General features: G+C 49.4%; 2 protein-coding genes across 12 annotated transcripts in view; one reads left to right on the top strand and one right to left on the bottom strand.

Moving 5' to 3' along the window:
• LOC149852543 (uncharacterized) overlaps positions 1-27786 on the top strand; it is a 39909-nt gene that overhangs the window by 5369 nt on the left and 6754 nt on the right. The window lies entirely within an intron of this gene.
• On the bottom strand, positions 14158-26206 carry LOC149852544 (uncharacterized). 9 transcript variants are annotated; one of them, XM_090030055.1, is made up of 6 exons: positions 24801-26206; positions 22318-22481; positions 19310-19530; positions 19028-19124; positions 17132-17230; positions 14158-16904 (listed from the first exon to the last, which is right to left on the bottom strand). In XM_090030055.1, exons 3-6 carry the CDS (start codon positions 19331-19333, stop codon positions 15646-15648), a joined length of 1479 nt encoding a protein of 492 aa, XP_089886181.1. In that variant the 5' UTR covers positions 19334-19530; positions 22318-22481; positions 24801-26206; the 3' UTR covers positions 14158-15645. The 9 variants fall into 9 exon arrangements, with proteins under 9 accessions (XP_089886181.1, XP_089886182.1, XP_089886179.1 ...); XM_090030056.1 differs by having other exon boundaries at positions 14158-16901; XM_090030053.1 differs by having other exon boundaries at positions 17117-17230; positions 24801-26205.

The raw sequence follows: 27786 nt of genomic DNA, 5'->3' as shown, positions 1-27786 counted from the left end.
GCGTGACTGTGAGATCATACATTAGATCCCATTGCACCTTATTGCTGGTGCAGGCTTCCCCTGCATCGCGCCAACAAGAAGCAAGCTCCTGCAGCTGTTGCAGTCTTCTACTCACAGGGCTCTTTACATACCCCGGGGGCCTGGAGACCATAGCAGTTTGCCAGGACCTGGCATCTGCAGCTGCAGGACTTTGGGTGCCAGCAGCCATGGAGCACTGCCAGAACTCAGAGTCCATAGCTCGTGGGCACTGCTGGGCTGAGAGTCCCTTCAGCTGCATGGGTAGAACCTGCTACATGTGCATGTTCAAGCTGGATAGCAGTGACCTATACCATTATTACACATTTTCCAACAATAGCCAGTTGGATCTTTTTATGTCACAATAGTTCATTTGCATATTTGAACCAGTCTAAATTAATTACACAATTAGCTGGGGAATTGCATGACACATGTAACATGTAGAGAGGGCCTGAGAGTGCTACAAAGCCCCCAGCCTGCCACAGCATGGCTTATAGGCATCAAGAGAGCTGCATGGGTAAGGTGAAACTGAAAAGAGGCAGAAGAGGCCCCAGGGCCCTGTCTTCTCTGAAATGCTGCTTCTAAGCTATGCTGTAAACCAGGGATTTTCAACCTTTTTTTAATAAGGGTACCCCCAGCAGCTGGAAGCAGAGTGGGGGGGGGGGGGGAGGAGGTGGCCAGCAGGGAGGGCTGGCCGGGCAGCGCCTATGCTGCCTGCAGAGAGGCACCACTGCTCTTCCTGCCTGCCCTGATCCTACCCCGTCCCTGCCCTCCTGCCTGTACCCCCTAGGCTAGGGCCTTCCTGGTTGACAACCCCTGCTATAAACAGCACCCCAGGTTGGATATCTCTGCCTTGGGTACTCTGTCCTGCTGAGCAGCGTCAACCTCTGTGCTGTCTGCCCACCCACCTGGGGGCGGGTCTCTCTGGGGTGATTTCAGACTTGAACCAACAGTTCCTGCTTTAAGGGCCAGATCATCCTTCAGATACGAACAGAAGCAGCTGCCCAGTGTGTGCGTGGAGCAGCAGGTTGTACAGGAGCCAGTGCCCCCACAGAGCCAGGGGACCAGAATGATCCTGAAAGCAGTGATATGGAGGTGGAGGAGATGAGAAAAGAGGAGGACAAGAAGATGGATGTAGACTAGAGTAGTGGTTCACCACTTTTTTGATCCTGCGTTTTCCTCTCAGCCCATTGCAGAGCCCCAGGGCTACCTTCCCTCAGCACCACACCAGCCCCACCACCTGCCTCATTCAAGCCTGCGCTCTGCATTTTACTTGCTTCACCACAGTCATTTCAGAAGTTGGAATAGCAGGGATTTCCACCCCTGTATTTTTGTAATACCTACTTTTGTAACATGTATTTTTGTACCTTCCATTGTACCTTTCCCCATCAGTGAGCAGACTGCAGGAACAAATGCTGACACCTTTCCACTGGGCCAACACTTGTGATAGTAAAAGGAGAGATGCGTTTGGAAGTGGAACAGTGGTAGACTCTGCTAGTTTCATAGTTTCTAAGGTCAGAAGGGACCTGAGTAGATCATCTAATCCGACCCCCTGCCATGGCAGGAAAGATTACTGGGGTCAAATGACCCCAGCAAGGTGTTCATCTAGGACTTATGCCTTAAAGACCCCCAGGATAGGAGCCAGCACCACTTCTCTTGGAAGTAGGTTCCAGATCCTAGCCGCCCTGACTGTGAAGTAGTGCCTCCTGATAGACGTGTGACTAGAGCATTCTTCAGGGTTTATGTTGATTTGACTCAGGTTGGGCTTGAGCTCCTGTAACTAGCACTGGGCTCTTACCTGTCCATGGAGGAAAGAGAACAACCTTAATGCCTGCACTGCCTGCTTTGCTGGGTCCAGGATCCTTCCACCAGCAGCAGAGGCTCCTTGCATGGTGGTGATGTGGAAATTCAGACAGGATCACTGTTTGGCTAACAGAAGTGCTTTATTTCGCGTGGCCACAGGAGAACAGCAAGGGGCAGCTCATTCTCAACAAAAGCAAAGCACAGACTTCTATATACTGATAAATCACATCCAGATCAGCCTGCCCCGTAACATACTCTTGGCAGTCTGACAGCGACTCGTCCTGGTGTCTTGCTGAACCAGGCACATTTTCTCAAGCTGTCTCCTGATAAGCTTATCTTGAAGGCCGCCGTGTTGTTCTCGCTCAGCCTTCACCAACATCTCCCACCCTGTCCCGACATGTATACACCCTTTCAGTACTTTTCCATTCCTCATCAGTGGGATTCTCAGGGAAACATCTGCATTTGCTTTAAAGACTGGGCAATCAAAGGTGTATGAAGGGCCCTAAACATGATTAAGCATCAATTCTGTAATGCAAACAGAACTCCGTTGGAAATGGGATTTAGGATCCTAAATAACTGAGATGACTTTGGAAATTTTAATTTAGAACTGGTCAAATTAGTCTACTACTTTGTTTATTTAAGTCAAGCAAAGCCTTTTTTTTTTTTTTTTTTTAACTGTGAAACTGTTCCTGAGAAGTTTTTGACTTTCTGATTTATCCACAGCAAACAATTGTGCCTTTTTTGTAAAATGTTATCACTAACTTTATTAAACCTGAAAGCCTGCCCTTTGGTCAATAAAACTTTTCAGTTAAAATTTGGAAAAAGATACATTTCTAAAAGAGAGAAATAGCTTCATTTGGAATATGAAGACCTTGGACATTGCTCACAAAAGTGGGATTTGGTTTGGCCAGTTTCAGTGGACATCAAACTGCATTCTACTTTCACTCTAAAATATTTGGTTTTTATTGGGGATGCTTGTTACATCCATAATTTGAACTAAACTTAAGTACTGTGAGGAGTGTCCTACATTATCATGCTCATATCTTCATGATTGTTGAACTGGGGCATTGGTATTTATATGCAATTAACTTGAGTATATGACTGATTTTATACGCTTTATTGCTTTATACTACTGGAATACATTGGAGATGTAAGTCAAACCTGTTAATGAGTGAATACAATTATTTGATACACTGTATGTTTTTCCCTGTCACTTCTGTCCCTTCCTTCCCTTGTACCTGTCCCTTCCCATAATTTTCTCTCTATCTATTTGCATTACTCTGTTTCACGTGTACAGTAGCAGAGGAGAGGTGTGGGATCCTGGAGAGACCAGGCACTGATGTGTTTGGAGAAGCTCAAGCCTTATTCCCTCTTACAGACATTGCTATCAATGGGACACTGGCACCCATTGTCTGCCTCTCTTTTCTGCCATGGCCTAGAAAGCCACTGGGCAGCCCAGAATTCAAGATTAATTGGAGATAAGGAGAAAAGACATGATGGAGACTTATTCAGTAGCTAAAGAAGTTGAATTCTCTCCTGGGAAGTTCCAATCCTGGCTGCTAGAGGAAATTCTTCAGTACCAGGGAGCACAATGAACGTCAGAGAAGCAGATTTTAACTAGCAATGAGAAGCAGTATGCAAGGTTACGTGGGTAGATGAATTGGAGTAAACAGGAAGGCTTCCTGAAGGACACATTTGCTTGTAGTAGAGAAAACCATTGTGTGGCTCCTTGATTAGATAGCGCTTCACTTCTTTCAGGAGAAAGTTGACACAACAACAAGTGTCTCCAGCTGGAATCCACTGTTATACTTGGAGGTGAGAAAGGATGAAAATGTGCTTTTGAATAACAGACAACCTGTTGTATTTGAGACTCTTCCCTCCGGGCTCCCAAAATGACTGACAAAGGCATTATATCTTAAAAGAGAGGATAAACTTTTGTAGGTGCATGGCTTGCTTATTGTATCTTAACCCAGCATCTTTGTTAAATATTATTTGAAGTGAGGACAAGCAATGCTACCTCTCTCACCAGGTGGACGGCTTTCTGGCTCCTCGTGTTCTTCCCTAGGGCACTCTGGACCCTTTCCTTCACATCTAGATCTGCTAGTGAGGAATAGCAAAACCCACCGCCAAGACTGCAGGGCAGGTGCTCCTTTTGCTGCAGGCACGTTGGAAGAACAGATCCTGTACTTCTGTTGTGGCAGTGGAGTCGGAGTCCTTTTCAATGAATAATAAAAGGGGCTGTCTTTAATCAAATAAAAAAAGCATGTGGAGAAGGAAAGACAGATCCCAAGCAGCCAGCATGAATCTGCGAAGAACAAATCTTGCCAAACAAACCTGAACCCCTTCTTTGACAATAAGTAGGAGCTGGGTGAAGGGAACACAGTGGATACAGTGTTTCTGGACTTCACTAAGGCTTTTGGCAAAATCCCACATGACCTTCTCATAACCAAGTTGTAGAAATGTAGGTTAGACAAAGCTACTACAAGGTCGCTAGTCAGCTGGCTCCACGGCCACAAACAAAGGATAATAATAAATGGCTCCATGTTAGCATGGCAGGAGGTTTTGAGTGTGGTCCCACCAGGGTCTCTCCCGGGCCTGGTGCTATTCAATATGCTTATTACTATTTGAATGTGGGAGTAGAGAGCTTCCTGAGAAGATTTCCAGATGTCATGAAGCTGGGAAGGATTGCAACTAGGAAGGATTGTAACAAATTGCACAAGGGGACAGAAGTGCAATTCAGAAGGATCTTGACAAATTGGAAAGCTGGGCTGGAGCTAACAGGATGAAGTTCAATGCTGACAAGTGCAAGGCACTGCCTCAGGAAGAATAATCAGAAACAGAAATACAAAATGGGTGACATTTGGCCATATAGCAGGGCTATCAAGAAGGATCCAGAAGTTGTGGTGGATCACACAATATGGGTCTGCAGTGTGTCACATCCACACAATGCAGCAATAGGAAGAAACATTAGGCACAACACGTGGGAGGTGATAGTGCCTCTACTCAGCACTGGTGAGGCCTCATCTGGATTATTGTGTGCAGGGTTGAGCTCCATGTTTTAAAAAAGGAGCTGGAGAAGTTAGAGAGGGTCCAGAGGCAGGCAACAGAAAAAATAAAAGGGTTGGAAGGCAAGTTATATAAGGAGAGGTGAAAGGAAATAAACAAGTTCAGCGTGTAGAAAGGCAATTAAGTGGGTACATGATGAGGCTTTTTGATTGGGGTGTGCCAATGCTCCTACTGTAATTAAAAACTTTCGGTTCTTCGTTAAAGGGTTGTGCCCCTCAGTTAAGGGTCAGACTGATCACACATTTGGGATCAGGAAAAGCTTTTACTCCATGGTCAGATGTATGTACTGTGTGCAGTTTTGCTTTCCTCTGGAGGGGTGGGCAAAGCCCACTGGCTTGGATCTCTTGAGTGTATTTGAACAACGCTTGCAGCAGCTGGACATTGGCAGTACCCTCATCCCACTGCTTTACCTGTGGCAGGTGAGGGCATTTTGGGTGCTTTGGGGCAATATGCCTTGTGGTTGTGTGACAGGGCTGTTTGTGTAGCTTTAGGAACAGATTAGACAAGTACTTCTGTAAGTTAGGACAGGAATGATCCTGCTCTGAGCAGCAGTTGGGCTCAGCAGTGGATCCAGGAGTAGGACACTGAGGGTTGCAGCCGCAGTGCTGCTTGGATGTGCCATCGGTGTGCAGTGAGAAATTTGCGCTCCCCAGATAATCATTGCAATCATTGCTTTGAGGCTGCTGCTCATCTTGTTGTTCCCCTTGCTGCTGAATTCAGTAGGTTCAGTGGGGTGGAGGGGGATGGAGGAAGAAGAAGGTACACTGCAGCAGGGCTCATCCCCTGAGCTCTGGAGTCTTGTGAAAGTGGTGGTTCTCCAGCCAGAGCTGCATCAACGAGCTGATGAGCTCATATAGCTCCCTGCACACCCAGAGCTCTGGTAGGAGCCAGCACTGCCCCACTAGGTGCCTAGTTCAGACAGAAGGAGGCCCCTGCCAGCTGGGGCTCTTCTGACTGGGCTCCATGTGCTGCAGTCTGGGCACACATCAAAACAGTGCACCCAGGAATTTCTGTAGCTCTGAAGTTTATTCCTGCGCATTATACATAGACATCTCCACTGTGTGACTAGAGCATTCTTCTGGATTTATATTGATCCGATTCGGGTTGGGTTTTGGCTCCTGTAACTACCACTGGTCTTCCCACAGCTCATGGAGAAGATAGACCAGCCTTAATGCCTATACTGTCCCCTGTGCTGGGTGCAGGACCCTTCTACTGGCAGCAGAGGCTCCCTTCATAGGGGGGTTTGCAGGGAAACATCTCCATCCACTTTAAAGACTGGATGGAGTCAAAGGTATAAAGGGGCCTGAACAAGACCGAGCATCAATTCTCACCACTGCCAACAGAATTCATGTTGAAATAGGATTTCAGCTCCATGTCATTTAGTTGATTTTAGAAATCTTAATCAACTAATAAAAGGTAGCCTTCTGCTTTATTTCAGAAAAGCCTTTCTTTTTTCTTTTTACTGTGAAACTCTTCCTGGGAAGTTGTTGACTTTCTGATTTTTCCACACTAAAGAGTTATGCCTTTTTCAATCCTTTTCTGTAAAACATTATCAACAACCTTATTAAATGTGTTAGTTCACTGAAAGGCAGCCCTTTGGTCAATAAAACATTGCAGTTAAAATTTTGAAAAGGTCACGTTTCCAAAAGAGAGAAATAGCTTCACTTGGAATATAACCTTGGGCATTTTTCATGGAAGTCAGATTGTGGTTCTGGCCACTTTTAGTAGAGACCAAACTGAATTACATTTGCATTCTAAAATATTTGTGTTTTATTGGGAATGCATGTTATATCTTGAATTCAAATTAAACTTTACTGGGAGGAGCGTCTTATTTTTTCATGCTCATGTGTTAGAAATTGTATTGGGACATTGATATTTATATGCAATAAACTTGGTAATGTGGCTGATTTTATAATGCTGGAAAACAGGAGCTGGAGATGTAAGTCAGACCTTTTAACGAGTGAATAAATTTCTTTTATACAGTATGTCCCTTCTCTGTCACTTCTGTCCCTTCCTTTCCTTGCACCTGCCCCTTGCCATAGTTTTCTCTTAATCTTTTTTGCATTAAACTGTTTAATACATTGTGAGGAAAACTTACTAGAGTCGGGAAAGAGGCAGCAAGACACCACGCCAACAGCCAGGTGCAACAAAAGGGAAACCACAGCGGCTGGAGCTGCCCCAGCCGAAGAGGAAAGGAAAAACCTGCGGAGGAGCCGGGAAGGGCTTTAGAAAAGTGTCCGCAAGGCCGCTCGGGGGCGGGCAGCTGAAGCTGTCAGAAAAGACGCAGTGGGAAGGAAGCCCAGGGAAGCGGAGAGAGCGTTCCTGGCTGGCTCAGAGCAGCCAGAGGATCCAGAGGAAGAGCAAGAGGCTTGGTGGCTCCCTCGGGAGGGGAGCGTGAGGGGAGCGCTGGGCCCAAGGAGTCACTGACAGACCCGGCGTAGACCAGAGCCGGTAGCAACAGCAACTGGGACTTGGGCAAATGCGATGAGGACAGGACCCTGTCCCAAACAACTGGCAGCAGGTACCAAATTCAGGGTGGTCAGTGAAGTATCGAGGGAGGCAGGGGCCAAGATACAACCTGGCTCTGCGTAAGCCAAAGAGCAAAGAGGGGCCACGGAGAGCGCTCAGCACTAGCGTCACCACTGGCCAACAACCACAGCCCCAAGGAACCGAGTGCCAGGGGGAGGCCCGACCATTGGCCCCCACAGACGACATCATGGTTGGCGTTAGGCAGGGTGTAGGGGATGTGGAGCCCCAAGAAGAGGTAGTTGCAGCCAAGGGAAAGGACTGGGGGAGAGGGGCAGGACCAGACATTTTCTCCCAGTTGGAAACTTCTTATCATCAAAGACGTGGCAGACGAGACCCCTGAGGATCTGACCCACGGCCACTCCCAACAGCCTGGCCATACAGCTCAAGGAGCCGCAGTGAGGTTCTTAAAGAACCCAAATGTGCGACGCTCGGGAGAAATACATGTGTAGCTTCCCATGCCTAGTAGCATAGGCAAGCACAGATCCTAAGACCAGTCACTGATGTGTTTGGAAAAGTGTAAACTTATTTCCTCTAACCAGCACTGTTATCATTTGGGCACTGGCACCCATTGCATTTTGAGGGTTCTGCCTCTCTTTTCCCCCGTGATCGAGGAAGCCACTGGGCAGACAAGAATTCAAGATTCATCAGGGAGAGGTTGAACAAGCACAACGGAGACTTATTCAGTAGCCCAAGAATAGGATTCTCTCCTGGGAAGGGAGACAGGTCTGTGTTCCAACCCTTGCTGCTAGAGGAAACTATTTAGTACCAGAAACACTGCTTGAGTTGTAGTGCATTTCCTGGTTGCATATGCAAGATGTGCTGTCTGTAGCCATGCTTTCTTTACTGCTCCACAGCCATCTAATGGCCAAAGATGAACCTGTAGGTGTTCTGCTTAAAGTGAAGTTGACTTATTAATGGAAAATACAAAGAAAGAAGGAAAGCTGAGCTGTTTGAAGCCAAACTTATCTTGTCTTCACCAAGAAGGTAAATTATGGAGGCAGCCACAGTGACTAGCCCCAGCCCCAGCCTCAGCCCCCTGATTCTCTGCTGTGCCCTTTCCTGGATAAAGAAGATTGTGAAAGCCAGAGGGCTCTGGCTATACAGCTGGCTAAGATGAATCCCAGGCAAGATGGAGAGAAAGCTCATGTGAATGTGTGAGCACTGGTGATGCAGGCAGAACCAGGCTCAGGAGATACTTGTCCATCCCTGAGACAGCAGCATCAGGGTCCCAAGGGAAGGAACCAGCCTAAGCAAAACAGTGAGGAGACGGTGTGCAGTGTGGGAAGCTGGGGGTATGGGAGGTGCAGCACTGTGGTAAGTCCCTGAACATCCTGTCTAAGGGAGCGTGTGCTGAGGAAGCAGCATAACACCGGATCTGGGGGCTCTAGGTGGCTGATCCCGCAGTTGGGGAGAGCTTCACACAGCAGCTAACTCAGGTACTTAAGGGACTCCCCAGCTTCTCATACCTGGTTTTCAGCAGCCTCAGACCTGTTGCTAGATTCGGTCTCAGAGAAGAGCTCATCCCACCTGCCAAACCCCCGTAAGTGGTATTTAAAGCCCCACAAAGCTGTGTGTGCACTAGGTGTGGGGGTGCAGAGCCCATCCTGGCAGTGCCTATCTGCCCTCTACAACGTATGGGGTGAGCTCGGTGTGGTAGACTGGAGCCAGGCAGAGAGGCAGCCTTGGGCACCCAGGCCAGAGCAGAAGGTGCATAGAGAGATGTCTGCAGCAGCAACACCTGCACCCTTCTGATCGATGTAGGCAGCTCCACAGAGCTGGGCAGCACCGTGCCTAGACACCTGGTGGCCCCAGATGAACTTTTAGTATTGGGTCCTCCCTTTGCCAGAGATAATGATAATAATCATTTTTAAATTACCATTTTCAGGCCCCTTTTCTGCCTGGACCCTCAGCAGCTGTCCGGTTTGCCCATGCCTGCATCTGGCCCTGGTGCTGGGGGTCCCACACGCTCCACTACTGAGTTTGCAAAGTGCTCCCAGCCCCCATGCAGGATGAAAGAGCTAGGGCCTTGGAGGCAACCTCAGGGGAGTTGCCCCCCACCTATTGTTGCCAGGGCGCAGAATGGCCTGATGACCCAGGGGAGCTTTGTCTCTGCATGTTTTGGGACCTTGCATCTTGCCTTGGTATGGCTATGGAGCAGGAGCAGAGTGGGCCTGATGCAAAGTGGAGAGAGGGCCCCAATGAGCTTGGTGGGGAGGATAGAATAGGGGTTAGGCCCTGGGAGTCAAGAGCATTTCTGCTGCAAGACAGCAGAGATATTGTGCTGTTCAAGGTTTGGATCCGCTGGTGTTTGGTGAGTGTGGAGCCATGACTGAAGCTCTTCCCACAGTCAGGGCAGGCATATGGCTTCTCCCCAGGTGGATGTCTTGTTGGGCAATGAGGGCTGAGTTCTGGTTGAACCTGTTCCCGCACTCAGGGTACTTGTAGGACTCATCCCTCGTGCAGATGTGCTGGTGAATTATAGTTTCTAGTGTCGGAAGGGACCTGAGTAGATCATCCAGTCCAACCCCTGCCATGGCAGGAAAGAGTACTGGGGTCAAATGACCCCGGCAAGGTGTACATCTAACCTCCTCTTAAAAACCCCAGGGTAGGAGCCAGCACCACTTCGCTTGGAAGTTGGTTCCAGATCCTAGCCGCCCTGACCGTGAGGTCGCGCCTCCTGATGTCTAGTCTGAATTTACCCTCTGCCAGCTTGTGACCGTTATTCCTGGTCACTCCTGGTCATGCTCGGGGGAACAGGGACTCCCCAAATGCCTGCTGATCCCCCCTGACTAGTTTGTAACAGGCCACAAGATCCCCCCTCAGCCTTCTCTTGTGGAGGCTGAACAGGTTCAGGTCCCGTGGCCTCTCCTCATAGGGCCTGCCCTGCTGCCCCCTGATCATACGAGTGGCCTCCTCTGGACCCTCTCCATGTTGTCCACATCCCTCTTGAAGTGTGGCGCCCAGAACTGGACGCAGTACTCCAGCTGCAGCCTGAGCAGTGCCGCATAGAGGGGGAGGATCACCTCCTTGGACCTGCTCGAGATGCATCTGTGGATGCATGACGAGGTGCGGTTGGCCTTCCTGACTGTGTCCCCACACTGCCGGCCCATGTTCATCTTGGAGTCAATGATGACTCCAAGTTCCTTTTCCGCCTCTGTAGTGACGAGAAGGGAGTTTCCCAATTTGGTGCCGGTTGTTCCTCCCCAGGTGCAGCACCTTGCACTTGTCTGTGTTGAATCCCATCCTATTCTCATCCGCCCACCCTTGTAACCTGTCTAGGTCCGATTACAGCCTATTGCTCCCTTCTAGGTTGCCCACATCCCCCCACATCTTAGTGTCATCAGCAAATTTGGACAGGGTGCTTTTTACCCCCTTGTCCAAGTCACTGATGAAGATGTCGAACAGTGCAGGCCCAAGGACCGAGCCGTGGGGGACCCCACTGCCCACATCCCTCCAGGTCGAAAATGAGCCATCCACCACCACTCTGGCAGCCCTCCAGTCAGTTGGCAACCCAATTGACTGTGCAGTTTCTTAATGAGAACGGGGTGAGAGACAGTGTCGAAGGCCTTCCAAAAGTCCAGGAAGACTATATCCACTGCTACCCCTGCATCTAATGATTTGGTGATCTGATTACAGAAGGCCCCAGGTTGGTCTGACAGGACCCGCCACTAACGAACCTGTGTTGGTTGCCCCTAAGCATGAAATTATGAGGTCTGAGCTGCTCCTGAAGCTCTTTCCACAGTCCTCACATGGACAGAGGTGCTCCCCAGCTTTGCTCTGCCTTTGAGGGAGTTGCAGCCTCTCACCTTGAATGGGTACGGGGTACACTCTGCCCTCGTGCTGGAAGGTTTCTCTGCTCAGGGCTCTGGGAGACATCCTCTTTGACTCCTCCGGACACCCTCCCATCTGGTTCCAGATGCTCCTCGCTCTCACTCACAGTCCTGTCACCTGCTGGGACAGAGGACGATCCAGACAGGTGTCTTTCCCTGTGCTGGGGGAAGGGAACCATAGAGAAAGAAATGGGGAGAGGAAGGAATAACCACTATGGAGAGGGGAAATGCACCTGCGACTGCAGGGCCCCCCACCTCCCTCCCGCCTGGCCCCAGGAACTCTGTGCCCAAGCTTTCATCAGCACATCGTGCCTGGAGCAGGGCCCCGGGAGCCTGGTGCTGCAGGACCAGGCAGGGCTGTGGTGTGAGTTGTGCAGGGGCGGCTGAGCTGGGCCGTGGGAGTGCAGGGCTTGCCTGGCCCAGCTACGGGAGCTGCAGGCACATGATCTGCTGGGAAAAGGGATCCCTGGGGGCTTGAATTGCTGCAGCTCAGGGATCCACAGCCAGGAGCTTCCCGCATGGCGGGTCCTGCAGCTCAGCTCCATCTGGGGCTGTTTTCCTTCAGGCTCCACTTTGAAATCAAAATCAATCCCACTTCCCAGTCCACTGGTCTGAGTCAGCTTTGGTCAGCACTGGTCTTGGTCCCAGTGCCTTGCTCTGCCTGCGCAAAAGCTGCTCTCCCCCTTTCCTGTGCTCAGATCCTCAACTCAATCATCTCCTGGTTGCTGCTGCCCAGGGTGCTACATCCACTACTGCACTGCCCCCAACCCTTCCCTGTTTGTGATAAGCAGGTGAAGAACAGCACGGGCCCTGGTCGGCCTCTCCATCACTTGCACCAGGTAGCTGTCCGCAGCGCTCTCCAAAAATATCCTGGCTTGCCTGCACACTGTTGTGTTGCCCTCCCAGCAGATGTCAGGGTGATTGAAGTCCCCTGTGAGAACCAGGGCCTGTGATCGGGAAACTTCCACTAACTGTTTGAAGAAAACCTCATCCTCCTGGTCTGAGGTCTAGAGCCACCAAGAGACTGGTTCCCCAGGGCTGGTTCCCTTCTGCCACTACCACTGGTGAAACCAAATCAGTTATTTGGGGACCAGCACTGGAGCCCCAAATGCTGTCCGCCTCCCCCTCTGGACTTTGCCTAGGGGATTAAGAAGCCTGTTCTCTCTCCCCAGCTGCTTCTAGCACCTGTGAATGAGCAGCTGAGTGCAGTCACTTCTTCTCGTGCTCTGAAATAAAAGTCTAACCGGCTAAGCCCCCAGAAGTGATATTTAAAGCCCCACAAAGCTGTGTGTGCTGGATGTGGAGGCAGGGAGCCCAGCTTGGCATTGCCCTCTTCCCTCTACAAGCTAAAGGGCAAGTTCAGTGTGGCAGTGTGGAGCCAAGCAGGTAGCTTTGGGCACCCAGTGCAGGGCAGGAGGTGCATGGAGGAATGTCTGCATCCATAGTGCCTGCAGTCTGCACCCCTTTGGCTGACATTGGCAGATCCATGGGGCTGGCGATCTCACACACTCCACTACTGAGTTTGCAGAGTGTTTCCAGCCCTCATGCAGGGTGAGAGAGCCAGGGTCCCGGAGGCAACCTCAGGAGTGGCCCCCACCTATAGCTGCCAGGGTGCAGAATGGCCTGATGCCCCAGGGAAGCTCTGTGTCTCTGCATGTCTTGGGACCTTGCATCCTGCCTTGGCATGGCTGTGGAGCTGGAGCAGAGTGAGCCTGATGCAGAGTGGAGAGGGGGCCCCATTGGGCATAGGGAGGCTAGTAGAAGGGAGTTAAGCCCTGGGAGTTGGATGCATTTCTGCTGTGAGGCAGCAGAGATTTTGTGTTGCCTGAGGTTTGCATTACCCATCTCTAGTAAGAGACTTCCACTGCCACCCGGTGTCAGATGTGTGTATTGGCCAGGTGTAAATCATGCATCCAGCCTGGCTGAGGATCTGGCTGTGTTCATCCATACCCACTGTTACCCCTAGTGCAGGACATGGCTCACTTCCTAGGACCAACCCAGCATATTTGATTTAATAATTTCTACCCTGGACATGCCCTTGTCGCTCCATCCTCTTCTTGTGCCTCACAGCGGGGAGCTGTTTGGCTCCTGGGTGCTCTGTGACCAGGTCCAGCGTTCTTCTAGACCCATTTGGTCAGGGGCTGGAAGCATGATGAACTTGATGACCCAGGAGTCTTTTCAAAGCCTATGTTTTAAAATCTGCTACAGGATGAGGTTCATCTCTAGGAAAAGGGGCCTCAAGGCAGAGCTGAAAAGGAGCTTCTGTAGTGCACAGCACGACATTAGTACTGCGTTACCACCTCTAGCATTGCATATCTAGTGCTATAGCTGAGATCAGGACCCCATTGTACTGGGCTCCAGGTGAGAGTTTACAGTCTCAGGAGACTCATCTCACCACTGGAGACTGGAGGAACAGAGAGGTTAAGTGACTGGAGGCACAGGGACAATAAGTGACTTCCACAAGGTTTAAGTCTACAAGACAGGTGGGAACCACACTCTGACCTCAGTCCCAGCCTAGTGGCTTTACCAGCCTTCTGGCTTTATCCTGTGAAGCTGTGACATACATGTTGTAATGGTGTAGAAGGGGCACAACCCAGAAATGACTGAAGATGTAATGACTCTGCCCCCTTCTGCCCACATGCGAGGAAAATGGGTCTCTTTTCCCAAAGATATACTGCGGAATTCAGTGCAGCTTGAAGTGGAGAAAGGCAAAATTGCTCTGAAATTACCTTCCGGTTTTCCCTTACCCTGCAGCCACCTGAGAGCTAAACTGGCTAAAGTGAGTTTAACCGCAAATAAAGCAGGAGCCTGGGGATCACTTTGTCCTGAGATCCTAGAGGGTGAAATGGTGAAGCCTGGCTAGTATTACCATTTTATAGACTTTATAAACAGAAACCAGTGGTGTAGGCACGTATGTGACCTGAGCCTGAAGGCATTTACAGACAATTTATTAGATAGTGTTTTAAAAAACTGCAACAATCCTGGGATTTATTTTTTCTAACACTTGCTACTACTTGGAACATCCTCCCTTCTACATTAATAAGACTCCCCACAACTCACCTGCCCATGCACAATGGGAATTCCCTTGTTTTGCTCTTCTTAAAGAAGCAGAAGATACACTAGGGCATAAAAGAGTTGTCTCAAGACTCCCGGGAGGAGACTTTTAGTGCTGCCTCATGGGATCTGGACACCATATACCGAACACAGGGCTCTGGGTGCTCAGACCCCCCTAGGGCAGCACTGGAAATCTTAGCTGCAAAGTAGGTACGGCCTCCTGGAAGCATCAGACAGCAGCAGCCAGGGGCAAAGTTCTCTCAGAGCTCAGCTGCAACATGATCATCCCAAGAGGTGGTCGGATAGTCAACACTGCTCAGCATCTAAGCTAAGAAGACTGCGCTGAGGTATATTCAGCAAACCTGCCCCTAGGTGTGAGTGCTAAGCCTTTGAACATCTGGCCTGGAAAGCTGGCTGGGATGCAGCAATGCAGCATCCCCACCCATTGCTCTCCTCTCTCGGCTCCCACTCCTTCCTCCTCCCCCAACCTTGAAGTAACCCCAGGGTCTCTTGTCCAGGTCACCTCAGCCTGGCAATAGGACTGGCTTCCATGGGCTGGGGCCACCTGGATCTAAGACACTATCTTGGAAGAGAAGGGGCAGTGATACAATGGGGACATTACAGCATCTCTCTTAATGCTGAGCTGCAACATCTACAGGAGCCTCTTGACCTTGAAAGCTTTCTCTGCTCGGACCCTCTGGCATGCAAAGATTTACCGGGGAAAGGGTTCAGGTTTCCTCTCCTAAGGACTCTCTCCTAAAAGCTATTTGGGAAAAGGGTTCAGGCCTAATGTTCCCCTTGCCCAGAGACTTGCACACAAAACTTTACATGTCAACAAACAAAACTATCATTCGTCCTTGTAATCTGTCTGCCTCTCTTTGCTGGTCACAGTGACAAAGGCTCTTGGTTAAAAAATATGCTAAAATTATTATTTGTCATAATCCTGGCTTGGAAAAACCTCGCTTATGTGGGTGAGGGTGGGAAAAAATATGATGCCACAATGATTCCTGAGTTGGTTCCGTGTCTGACGAGAAAAATAAACCCAATGTAGTCAGTGTAAGGAGGCATCGAAGGTAAACCCATCAGTCCAGGCTGTTGGAAGGGTCCTGAAGGCAAATGCTCTTGGGAGAAGGGAATGTTACTCTGGGCATTGAGAAGCTGGCACGAGCTGAGCTAGATGGAGGGAGGTAAGCTGTGAACCCCCAGCCTTGTGTGAAATGCTCATGTGCCATTCATTGCAGATATTCTGGGCAAAGGCCTTGTGCATATAGTTGTCTGTGGTAGCTCTGGTGATGCCCATCCTTGGAGCCTGGTCCCCCGTTATCTCCCCACAGAAGCTGGGTAGGCTCTAGGCAGGACACTTGTAGCGCTTCTCCCCCGTGTGGGTGCGATGGTGCCGGATCAGGTCTGAGCTGCGGTAGAAGCTCTTGCCGCAGTCGGCACAAGAATAGGGGCGCTCGCCTGTGTGGATACGCTGGTGAGTAACAAGGTTGGAGCTTTGGCTGAAGCTCTTCCCACAGTCAGGACAGGTGTAGGGCTTCTCTCCCGTGTGGACGCGGTGGTGAGTGATGAGGGTGGAGCTCTCGGTGAAGCTCTTGCCGCAGTCGGGGCAGGTGTAGGGGCGCTCACCTGTGTGGGTGCGCTGGTGGCAGATGAGGGTGGAGCTGTCCACAAAGCTCTTGCCACAGTCAGGGCACTGGTAGGGGCGCTCACCAGTGTGGATGCGCTGGTGCCGCATGAGGGAGGAGCTGTCATTGAAGCTCTTGCCACACTGGGTGCATTTGTAGTGCTTCTCACCTGTGTGGATCCGCTGATGCCGCATAAGGGTGGAGTTCTCGCTGAAGCTCTTCCCACAGTCAGGGCAGCGGTATGGCTTCTCCCCCGTGTGGATGCGCCGGTGCCGCACCAAGGCCGAGCTCCAGATGAAGTTCTTCCCGCAGTCCCGGCAGGTGAAAGGCATGTCGCCCATGTGCACACGCTGGTGCTGGACGAAGTAGGAGCTGTCACTAAAGCTCTTCCCACACTCCCCACACACGTAGGGCTTCTCGCCTGTGTGTGTCTTTTGGTGCCGGACATGGGTGGAGCGGATGCTGAAGCTCTTCCCGCACTCCTCGCAGGTGTAGGGCTTCTCCCCTGTGTGGATGCGTTGGTGCTTGATGAGGGTGGAGCCGTGGCTGAAGCTCTTTCCACAGTCAGGGCAGGCGTATGGCTTCTCCCCTGTGTGGATGCGCCGGTGGGCGATGAGGGCTGAGTTCTGGTTGAAGCTGTTCCCACACTCTGGGCATTTGTAGGGCTTTTCCCCCGTGTGGATGCGTCGGTGAATGATGAGCGCTGAGCTGCTGCTGAAGCTCTTCCCACAGTCCTCACACCGGTAGGGGCGTTCCCCGGCTTCACTCCGTGGTGAGAGGCCAATGCCTTTGAGGGGGTTGCAGCCCTTTGCCTGGAGGCCACGTTCACTCTGCCTTTGCACTGGAGGGTTTCTTTGTTCAGGGCCCCGGGAGACATCCTCTTTGGTGCCTCTTGACACTTTTCCACCTGGCTCCATGGGCTCACAATCTTCCTGCTGGGGACTCTCCTCCTCGCTTTCACTCATGATCCTGTCATCTGCTGGGACAGAGGAAGATCCAGACAGGTGTCATTCCCTGTACCAGGAGGGAGGGAACCTCAGAGAGGGGAATGGGGAAAGGAAGGAAGAAACCAAAACAACCAGTGTGGGGATGGAAGTATCAGGGGCCAGTTCCCAAGATGCCAGTTCCCAAGATGCAAACTCTTCTTTCTTGCTAACAGTTTCCAAGTTAATTTAGCCAATTCCTGCTTACCTGTGCACACCTCACCTAGTAGCTCCTTTTGCTCAGAGCCCAGGAGATCTGCGGCCCATGGTTCTTTCTGTTTTTCCATCCAAGAGACTACACTGGGTTTGGGAACTGGAAATCCTGCTCAGAGAAGAGAAAACCAATGAGATCAGGGTTGGAGATGCACCCAGGTAATATTTATTAAAAAGAAAGATCTATGAATTGTCACCCATCTATATGCTAGGCGGTTGAGGGCCCTGGGATGATCAGATGTCTGCTGAGAAAGAGCTGTGGCCCTGTATAAAAGGATTAGCTGCTATTGAGGACTTGCTGCTACAGAAACAGCCTGGGGTTAAGCCTCTTGTCTCTTACTAAACCTCTCAAACCTGAAGCCCTCTGCATATCTAAGGCAGTAACAGGAAAGGAGGAATAACTCTGAGGGTGTGGACAGATTAAAACATTGCAAAGGACCAGATATCCACATGCGCAAGCCTTCTGAAATGTTCTAAATGTGGTTGAAATGCTTCAAAACTGGATTGCTTTACATGACATGCCTGGTCCTGTTCTGGGTCCAGGGGCACTGGTAGTCCCCACTGGGACCTAGGCCACAACTGGACCTGGAGCTGGGCTGACCTCCTGTGGCTTGCTTTGACAGAGCTCTGCAGGCTCCTTGCACCAGCAGCAAGGGCCAGGAATCCTTGTCCCCTTCTCCCTTTACCTCTTGGTTGGGGTCTCCCCCTGCACTCCTCTATTTATCCTCCCTGTCTGGGAGCAGAGAGCAGATCCATGGGTTGTTACACCCTGCTCTAGTACCCCTGCAGAGCAGGTTGCAGCATTTGAAACCTTTTAGCTGGGAAACATTTCATAGGTGTGCCTACGTACTCATTGTGTTTCATGTGGAGATCTTTCAGTTGTTACTTCTGGCTGCACTCTGAGTCTGTGTGCACATGCACCCCTGTGTATGTATAACAGACAGAACATGCACAAATATGACAGGCATGCAGCAGAGGTGAGGAGTGAGTCATGTTAGTGCAAGTGGAGAATCAAAATTGGTGCTGTGGGAAATGCACCAGAATGAAAAGCCGACACTTCTTAGTTTTCCACAGCTTGAAAGTTCTGAAAACCCCCAACCTGGCACCACTGGGCAATTTTATTGTAATAACGTCAGCATGTGTTGTTCTGAGTCTAAACTTTGGATTCATTTTGCTTTGACTTTACATTAAAATATTAAATGTACTTTAAAAGGTATATGCACATATATGTATATATTATGCATAGACATGCACATATATGTATATATTATGCATAGACATGCACATATATGTATGTATGTATGTGTGTGTGTGTGTGTGTGTGTGTGTGTGTGTAGAATACTCTAGATATATCCAGTTCAATGCTCTCTCTTTCTATCACATCCACTTCTGCCACTGTTGGAGTCAGGATAATGAGCTAGATGGACCATTAATCTGACACAGTATGCCACTGCTTATGTTCTATCTAAATGTGTGTGTGTGTGTATAATGTGCACACATACATTTTTCAGCTGATAAAAATATTCTAAAGACCAATATTTTTAATACATAAAAGCATGTCATATAAAAGACTTAACAAAACATATCAAAATTAAATATCTTGACTTTTTCTCACTGAGCATTTCATTAGAATGGGCAGATCTTACAAAAGTGCTTTGATTTTCGCAAATCCACATTTTTTTGGTGTCAAACTTTCATCCAACATTATTTGCCCAGCTCCAACCACTGCTGTAACTCTGAATCTCTATTCCCACAGGACAGGTGAGCAAGGGGCTGTCTCCCACAGACACTGTCTGGGGTTGATCCCCATGAAACCTCAGGGGCTGGGAAACCCAAGAAGCAAAGCTTGCCTTGGGATGCTCCAGGGACCCAATGGGTTCTAAATCACTACAACAAAACCCCTTACCTATGACATCCCTGCAGAAGGCTTTCTGACTGGGGTTCAGCAGATCCCACTGCCCCTCACTGAAATATGCAGGCATCTCCTCAAAGGTCACCGGCCCCTGAAACAGCAAGTGTCTCCTCTTTAGTGCCCACTGCCCCAGGCACTAGCACTGCAGCTCAGGCAGGTTGACCCCTATTATAACCTATCAGCAGGTTATGCCCATCCCGACCTCCCATTAAAGGTATTACTGGTTCCTCTCCTATGCCCAACTCATCACCCCAGGAGCTCCTTGTACACCCCTACCTGAGCTGGCTCCTCTGCAGCCATTTCCCTTCCTCGTCCTGCCAGAGGATGGGACGATCTGAGGCAGTGTGGAAGTTACTCTTAAGGTGCGAATGGCAATGAGGGAGGCTTCAGGAGGGTCTCTGATACATTTCAATGCCAGTCTTGGTTTTTCTCCTTGGCAGTAGCAACAAACCTCACACAGCAATCAACATTTGGTCATCCACGTGCACTGCACACATCTGTAGAGAACAGCAGATTTTTCAACTCTAGACACAGATGGCAGCACTGCTCATTGCTAAGATGCCCTGACACTCTCCTTGGTAACATCCTCTTTTCAGCTGCACACAACTTTCCCAAACTTTATCCATTTGGCTTGGAAATGTCAGTACTGGGCACCTGCTGCAGCCTGACTTGCTCTGTAAAAAGTCAGTCGAAGTAGCTCAGTCATCTGTGTGAAGCAGGCTCCGATTCGCCCAGATTCACCCATATTCAAACGTCCAGAGCAGGGATTTGAAATGTGCCCAGGACAGTCTTTATGTCAGCATGTGCTTTTCGCCAGCCGTATGAAAGTCTACTCAAATTTGACCAGATTTTAAGCCTCTGGAAAATTGCCCAGGGGGCTGCGTCTAGATGAGACGCTGACTGCGCAGTTGTTACCATACAGTCGTTTAGTATTTGCATACACAAGTACTAAAAGACTGTGCAGTAACTGGAGTTAACTATCAGCAATCTCTCACTGATTTTGGAACTCAAGTTTCTTGAACTTTTGCTGGGGTTTGGCTACTCGTTTATTACCAGAAATATTTAGGTCATGTTGTCTTAGCTTGAGTCCTACTTCTCTTTCTGAACCAATGGTTTAACTGTATGGGAGGAAGCAACTTCATCGCAGTCTTCTAGAGTCAACCCCCCTTTCGCTTTATGCACCCAAATGGCGCATACGCACTGCAGAACTGCAGGGTCTGGAGCGTCCACGCAATCTGTGATTCAGCTCATCCACCCGTACACCAAGTAGGCTCAGCAGGTCTGTGCTCCAGCTGGGCAGCTGTGTGGCAAAATAGGACTGCCCGAGTTAGTGCAGACTGCTGCGTAAGCCCTGAACTTTTAGGTGCAGAATCACAGTTTGCAACTGTTAGATGCTGGAGGTGGAAGATAGCAGCCTTCTTGCCTAGTGGTTAGGGCGCTTGATCAAAGAGCAGGACACTCAGGTTCTAGGGCCCTCTTACCTGGGGGGGGCATTGAACCTGAATCTCCTGCTTTTCAACACAGTGCTTTAACTAGCAAACAGAAATAAGACATTACCTAGCCGCTGATCCACCAGGCAACAGAGAGGAAGATATATAGAGCCTGGAAGAAAATTGTAAAGTAGAGGTTGTGTGTCTCAGTGCAATTGCGCTGGAGGGGTAGAAGCTTTGGGTTCTAGCTTGGACCCTTGCTTCCAATAGCAGATACACTTTTCTGGTGCTATTTGTCCACTAAATATTAAATGCACTAGGCAGTGGCTCAGCTTCACAAGGAGGTTTGTAGAGAGTCCTGGATAATGACTGGCCTGTGGCTTGGTGCTTAAAATGCTGTGTGCTAGGTAGCAGAAAATGCAGATTTAACTCCCCGCCTCCCTAACGGTGAGAGCAAGGTTCTCCTGCTCCCTGAGTAGGTGCTCTAACCACTAGGCTGTTGGGCTAATAGGTGGGGGCTACCACCTCCTCTGCTTTACTTTGCTCAGGGAGATGTTATTCAATCACAGCACCTAAGTACCAAAACTTGAAGTTCTGTGCCACATAGGTGCATAATGTGAACTAGGATTTGGGCCCAAGGGTCTTTGCACTGCACCACAGACCATCATGACCCTAAACTACAGCAATTCATGGTTAAATTTGATAGGCTTTTTCATTGTTGTTGTTCCAGGAATGACAAGCCCACTAACTACTCTATTCCTGAGATTTAGACAATATTCATATTTTGCTTGAGCTGCAACAGGGAAATCACACCATGGGAAGAAGATGGCATGAAGATTTTACCCAAATAATGAATGTTTTGTTATAGGTTTTGAATCAAGCAACTCATCCTCCCATAGTCAAAATCACATAGCCCTACAGGTAAACCACCTGATTATACATATATGGTCAAATACTTACATTTTCATACACATGTGCATACGTGCGCGTGTGTGTACAACCCCACCCCCAACCACCCCCAAAGCTAGGAACTACTCGTGAATACTACCCTATTTGCAGTAGTTTCATATCACAACATTCAGTGTGGGTTAAATCACGGATATCAAACTCATCTGGCACTGGATCAGACTCATGGACCACCTTCCAATGCCAGTTTGAAAGAGGATCAGAAGGTCTTTGACTGTCAGCATGGGAAAAAGCTGCAGTGCTGGACTTCTTCCTAGGGTACCGCTGGGTTCCCAGCATTGTGGCTCTTGTCCAGGCACTTAGCTACAGTCATGGGAAAGTTTCCCTTCATCAAGGCTGAGCGCCAAATGACCCAGCTCAGTGGGCTGGATCTGGTGAACAGGCCATTTATTTGACATCCTTGAGTTAAATAAGTCTCCCACCAGACTCTCTTTCCTTCACATGCTCTGTTGCCTGGGAAAAGGGAAGAGAAGTGCAGGGAAAGGTGGGTGGACAGAAGGGATCAGGTATGTGCAGTGAGGGATGAGGCAGGGGCTTCAGGCCTACTCTCCCATAGTCTTCCACATCTGTGCCACTGATGTCTGTCCCCCTTCCCAAATAACCCTACTTGTCTCCATATCAGTCCCGGTATGCCTTCTGCATCCTCCACCTCCTATGAAGGAGAAGGGACAGAACATTTTTATAACTCCTCTATTGTACTATCAACTTCAGTGGACCCAATGATCTACAAGGTCCCTTCCAGCCCCTAACAATCTATGAATCTATGAAAAAGGACAGGGACTGCTGGGGGGGTTGGTGAAATGTGACAGAAGTGGCAGAGGACGTGCTCCCTCCTAGTGTGTGCTGCATTCAGGACCTGGCCTGGAACCCAGGATTACTCAGACTCACCATCTCCATGAACAAAATAAGTGTCTCGCTCTTCTCTAGCACTGGTCTGTACAGGAGATAACAACCTTCTACTGCAACCAGTTATACAGAGGTCTGCGCAGTGGATCTGATGGCCCTAGCCCTGCAGGTGACCCAGTCAATGGCATTCCTATTCATTCAATTTCCTGTTTAAAAAGGAAACCACATATAGAAACAATATATTAGAAGAACGTTATTAAGGGGGCAAGATCAAGCACTCAGGTCAGCGAATGCTAGTGTCACTGTTGCAAACTCTGAGTATGTGTCATGATGTAGTCCTAATTACCTGATCCATGCTGCTTTCTGCACAAAAACCCCTGCATCATCAAGTGCATAGAGGGAGAGTGCTTACTAATGACCAGCTATTCAACGTACTATTTTGGCTCCTTTGATATGAGAGTCCATGTCTGAGCTACTCTACATGCATACATACTCTACTACACCAAGAGAAGGACTGATTTCCTTAGCTCTCCCAGAGTACTTGCACTATGGCACTGATTTTCAACCAGGGGGCCAGGGAGCCCTGGGGTGCCTTCAGATCCTTTCAAGGATGCCGCAGTGTAATGTGCAGTGTGAAAACTGTTGAGTGTACAAACATGATTCACATGATAAACCCAGGAATTTCACATAGGAATCCATAGTGTCAAAAACAGACTGACATGTTCTGCTCTTTTAGACTTCTTTGCAACAGAAGAATTGCTCTAGTATTTTTCTGTAATAAAAAATAAGTACAAATTAAGAGCTAGCATTTCTGAAGGGGGCTCTGAGTCTAATGAGGGGTGTGGTGAGCCTCAGGAGGTTGGGAACTGCTGATCTAACGGCTTCCGAAACATTATAGATTTTTTTTTTAATCACAAAACCTTTCTGAGCAATATTATCCTCATTATGCAGGTGGGATGTGTAAGGATTGAGAGATGAATCAAGGCATCCATTAATTCTGCATGCTTAATCTGAGTCTCCTAGAACTTGATTTTTTTTCCATGTACTTAAAGTAAAAATTCTACCTGATGCCCTGTGTCTAACGTGAAGCTGCCAGCATTGTCCTGGCTTCTGCAGCCAGGCTGAGGAAGGCATCCTACTGTCCAGTCACATAGCTCTCTACATCCCATGGGGAGCAGGCCCACAGTTAGGGTTCTCTAAAAGTGAATCATAATTCACTCTGCCCCCATCCTTTTCAGTGGGCAGGACTCAGGCACCTCCAGAGAAGGATCCTTCATTATCCAGGATGTGCCTGGCTGCCCATTCACTCCAGTGGGAAGTTTTAGCCTGTACTAAGACACCTCTCTCCATGTCTGGGACTCTGCTTTCTCTGACCTCGTAAGACAGTGGTATTCAACCTTCCAGTCCTGCAGGCTGAATCCTGATCATGAAGTTGGTCTGTGGGCTAGATCCAGCAGTGGGAGGGCACGCAGCATCAGTGTGTGGGTGTGACCTGGTGTGCTGGCCCAGCCCCATGTGCTGTGGCTGTGGGGTGACCCCCGTGCATAAGCCCTACTGCAGTCTAGCATGCAGGGTCATGTCTGGCCTGTGGGGCTCTACAGGTCTGGAAACTTGGCAGCAGAGGAGCAGCAATCAGTGCTGCTGCTTTTTCCCTGCCTCCACATTTTTGGACACATGGGAAACCCCAAAGGCCATATGAAATGGCCTTGCAGGCCGCATCCGGCCCACAGACTGGAGGTTGAGCACCTCTGTCATAAGACGCAGATGTCTTAGCAGGGCTTTTGATTTGAGCAAGGAGACATCTGCATGAGCAGCTGCATAAACCCAGCAGACTGCTGTCCTCTGGGGCAGGGCCTGCTTCTCAAATAGGGACTTTTGCTGAAGCTTAATGACAAAGACCCAACATGCAGACAAAGCCCCTTCTCTCATCCTCCGCACAGACAGGAATCCAACTACACAGCGCTCATGCCAGGGTAGGCTCCCCATCTCAGCATGGCCCTGGCCCTCCTGCCACAACTAAGCCCACCCAGACATACAACCCTGGCAGGACCAGGGGACCCAAACCCTGGGGAAGGGCAAAATCCAAAATGCTGCTGTGGCCCACGGACAGCCCATGCTCTGGGCACCAGGCAGGGGTAGGGACTGGCTTCTCCTCTCCCTGCTCCTCACCTTGGTCACAGGACAATGACTCTGCCCAGGGCGCTGCAGGGAAGGGGCCTGGGCAGGGCTGGAGAGGATCACCTTCCTCCCTGCTGTCGGCTCCCTTCTGTCTCGTCCTCCCTTTGCCCTCTGTCCCCCGCCTCTTCTGGCTTGGGGACTGCCATTGTTATCGTCCTGTCCCTGGGGCATCACCACCCCAGTGCCTGGATCCGCTCCTGCCAGCTCTATCCCGGGGAATGAGAGTCCTTTGCCAGCAAGGGCAGCAGCTCCACAGACCCCCGGGGAGCAGAGATGGGTGTGGAGGGGCCGTGTGTGCAGACCCCTGCCCTGCCTGCCCCAGCGCTTCCCCCAGGTCTCTCCATTACCTGGAGTCTCCAGCTCAGCAGCTGGTGTCAGCAGAGCCTGGGGCTGGTTTCAGCCACTGGAGAAAGTTCCCCCAGGGCTGGGCATGGATGGGCTGCAATGAAGATCTCTCCCCAGCACAGACCCACAGCAGCTTCCCAGCCTGATTTTTCAGACTACAGAAGCAGCAGCAGCAGCTGTGACCCAGGAAGCTCAACCCAGGATCTACTGAGCAGAGAGAGACAGAGCAGCCTCTGCTCCTTCAGCCAGAGCCAGGGCCCTCTAGTGGAAACAGCTTGTGAAATCCTTTCCATAAAATACCCCCTGGAGACAGGACTGCAGCACAGGAGGGAATCCGGCCACAGTCTTCTCCCCTCCCCTGAACAAGAGCACAGGGGAAAAATCAAAGAAAAGTCAGGCTGGAAGGAACCTCAGGAGGCCACGTCTATTCAACCCCCTGCTCAAGGCAGGATCATCCCTGCCTGAACCATCTCAGGCACATTCAAAATGTTCATCTAACCTGCTCGGAGGCACTTCCATGGATAGAAAGTCTGTCACCTCTGCCAGTGCTCAGTTACCCTCATAGTGAGAGCATTCTTCCGGGCCTATTTTTCCATGAGAAATAGTTTCATCCTTTTTTTTTTTTTTTTTTTAAGTATCATGGAAAATTAGGCTTGGAAGAGACTTCCAGAGGTCATCTAGTCCAACCCCCTGCTCAAAGCAGGACCATCCCCAATTAGATCATCCCAGCTAAGGGTTTCCCAAGCCAGGTTTTATAAACCTCCAAGGATGGAAATTACACAACCTCCCTGGTTAACCTGTTTCAGTGCTTTACTACCCTCCTAATGAGAATGTTTTTCCCAATGTTGAACCTAAACTTTCCTTGCTGAAACTTGAGACCATTGCACTTTGTTCTGTCACTGGGAATAACCCAGCTCCATCCTTTGTAAGCACCCTTCAGGTAGGGGAAGGCTGCTATTAAATTCCCCCTCTGGCTCCTCTTCTCCAGACTAAATAAGCCCAATTCCCTCAGCTTCTCCTTGTAATTCATGTGTCCTGCCCCCTCATCATGTTTATTGCCCTCTCCACTGAACTCTCTCCAATTTGGCCACATCCTTTCTGTAGTGCGGTGCCCAAAACTGGACCCAGTACTCCAGATGTGGCCTCAGTAGTGGGATAGAGGGAAAGAATCATTTCCATTGATGTGCTGGGAATCTGATAAGTTTCTGTTTATCATTAGCAAAATATACCCTCTTAAAAGTCTTTTGGAAAGATTACTCTATCTACCTGTCTGGGCATGACCCAGATGTAGACAATCAGGGTTGGAGCAGGTGGGTCAGGAGGCTGTGGTCTATAAAGGAACAGGACATAGGCAGTCACCTTGTCCTGAACGATAGGCCAAGGAAGGATAAGAAACAGGGGACATGAAACCTGACTGATTTAGTTTTGGTATATATTTGGTCACATTGATAATGACTCCTCCTTGGGAAAATATGAAGACTTCATTTCAAAAGTTGGCTAAAATTCAGTATCATGTGTCAGGTAAATAACCTATACAAAAAACTAGAACCCTTGGTTCCAAAATGATACCTTTTATTAAACCAACTGGGAAACAACAAGACAATAGATAAGCTAACACTTAGCTGTATTCCAGCAGTTCTCTCAGGCTTTGCCTTTTGGTTACCTCTTATCTTTCAGAGGCTTTGCAGAGCCAGGAGATTTGTGCAAGCAAGGGACCAGAAGAAAGCCCTGCTGTTGGCTCTTCTGGTGGCTACTTAACCCCAGGCTACAGGCAGCCTCCTTCCTGGTCAGGTGCAGCCTCTTGAGGTTGCTTTCAGCATCTTTTATCCTTCCCACTCCTGGCTCACATGGCTTAACCCTCTCTCACTCCCCACACCTCTGCTGGCTCCCTTGCTGGGAGACTCACTGGTCCCAGGACCTGGTTCCCCAGCCTCCAGTGAGTCTTCCCAGATCTGGGGTGGATGTGTGGAGGTGTTTATGGGCAGGGACCATCACAGGAGGGGCCAGGAGGGCCATTTGGCCCAGGCCTCTTATTCACGGAGGGCCTCAAATTTAGACTTTTGATGTTATCTCCAAATGAAGTTATACATACAGATGCAGAGATACACTGACAGGATTGAAAGAAGACGACGTTCATCATACAACTTTAAACTTGTGTCCCATTATTGGCCACACTGCCTGTAGTGCACTATGAATTAATATTTTTTTACTATACTGGGAACCTCAAAAAATGGAAGTGGCCTAGGCCTCTCTCAACCCCTTTCTGGGGTGTGGGGTTGTTCAGACTCCCCTACAAAAAGATATATAGTTAAAACCATGCATGTTGTCTGGTTTGTTTTTGTAACCTTTCTTTGAAAGATTCTGCAGGAGTCCTTATCAGAGGCATGACAGGGTGGAGTTATGCATTTCTGGGGAGTAGCCACATCCCCTCTGTAGGAGTGGAGGGGTACAGGCTTGGAAAGGATCTCCCAAGGGGAGGAGGCAGGGAAGTAGGTGTAGGTGGCTAGGGGGGATATGGGGAAGAGGTTTCATGTAACTGAATGTAAATGCTCGTTTGGAAACATGGTTGAGATAGGCTGGAGGGTTTGCTTTTATAGATACTAGTCAGGTACGTAGTAGTTCAGAGGTAAAAGGATGGGGGACTAGAGTTCTCAAGCTTTAGGGTGTCATTTGGGGAGTTTATTGCCATTTATCTGTTATTGTAAGCTGCTCTGAGCTTTTTGAATAGGTCAGAGTATAAATCTAAATGTAAATGATCATGTGGCATAGCAGGGATAGCACTGTGTGTGTAGGGAGGTGTGATGCCAGGTTAAAGGATATTATCTGGATTACTGGTGCATCAGTGGATAGCTGTCCTATTGGGCACATCTACATGAGACGCTACTGCGCAGTGGTTACTGCACATTTATCTAGCACTTGTATAAGTAATTCACAGTAATTCTGGTTAGCACTCGCTAACTCGCAAGGGTGGGGAGGGACTTGAATAGT

Source organism: Crocodylus siamensis, chromosome 15 (genome assembly GCF_052110815.1).
Source record: "Crocodylus siamensis isolate JL-2025a chromosome 15, ASM5211081v1, whole genome shotgun sequence".
NCBI classification, from domain to species: Eukaryota; Metazoa; Chordata; order Crocodylia; family Crocodylidae; genus Crocodylus; species Crocodylus siamensis.
The sequence above is the reverse complement of the archived record's forward strand: the minus strand, read 5'-3'. Positions and strand labels throughout refer to the sequence as shown.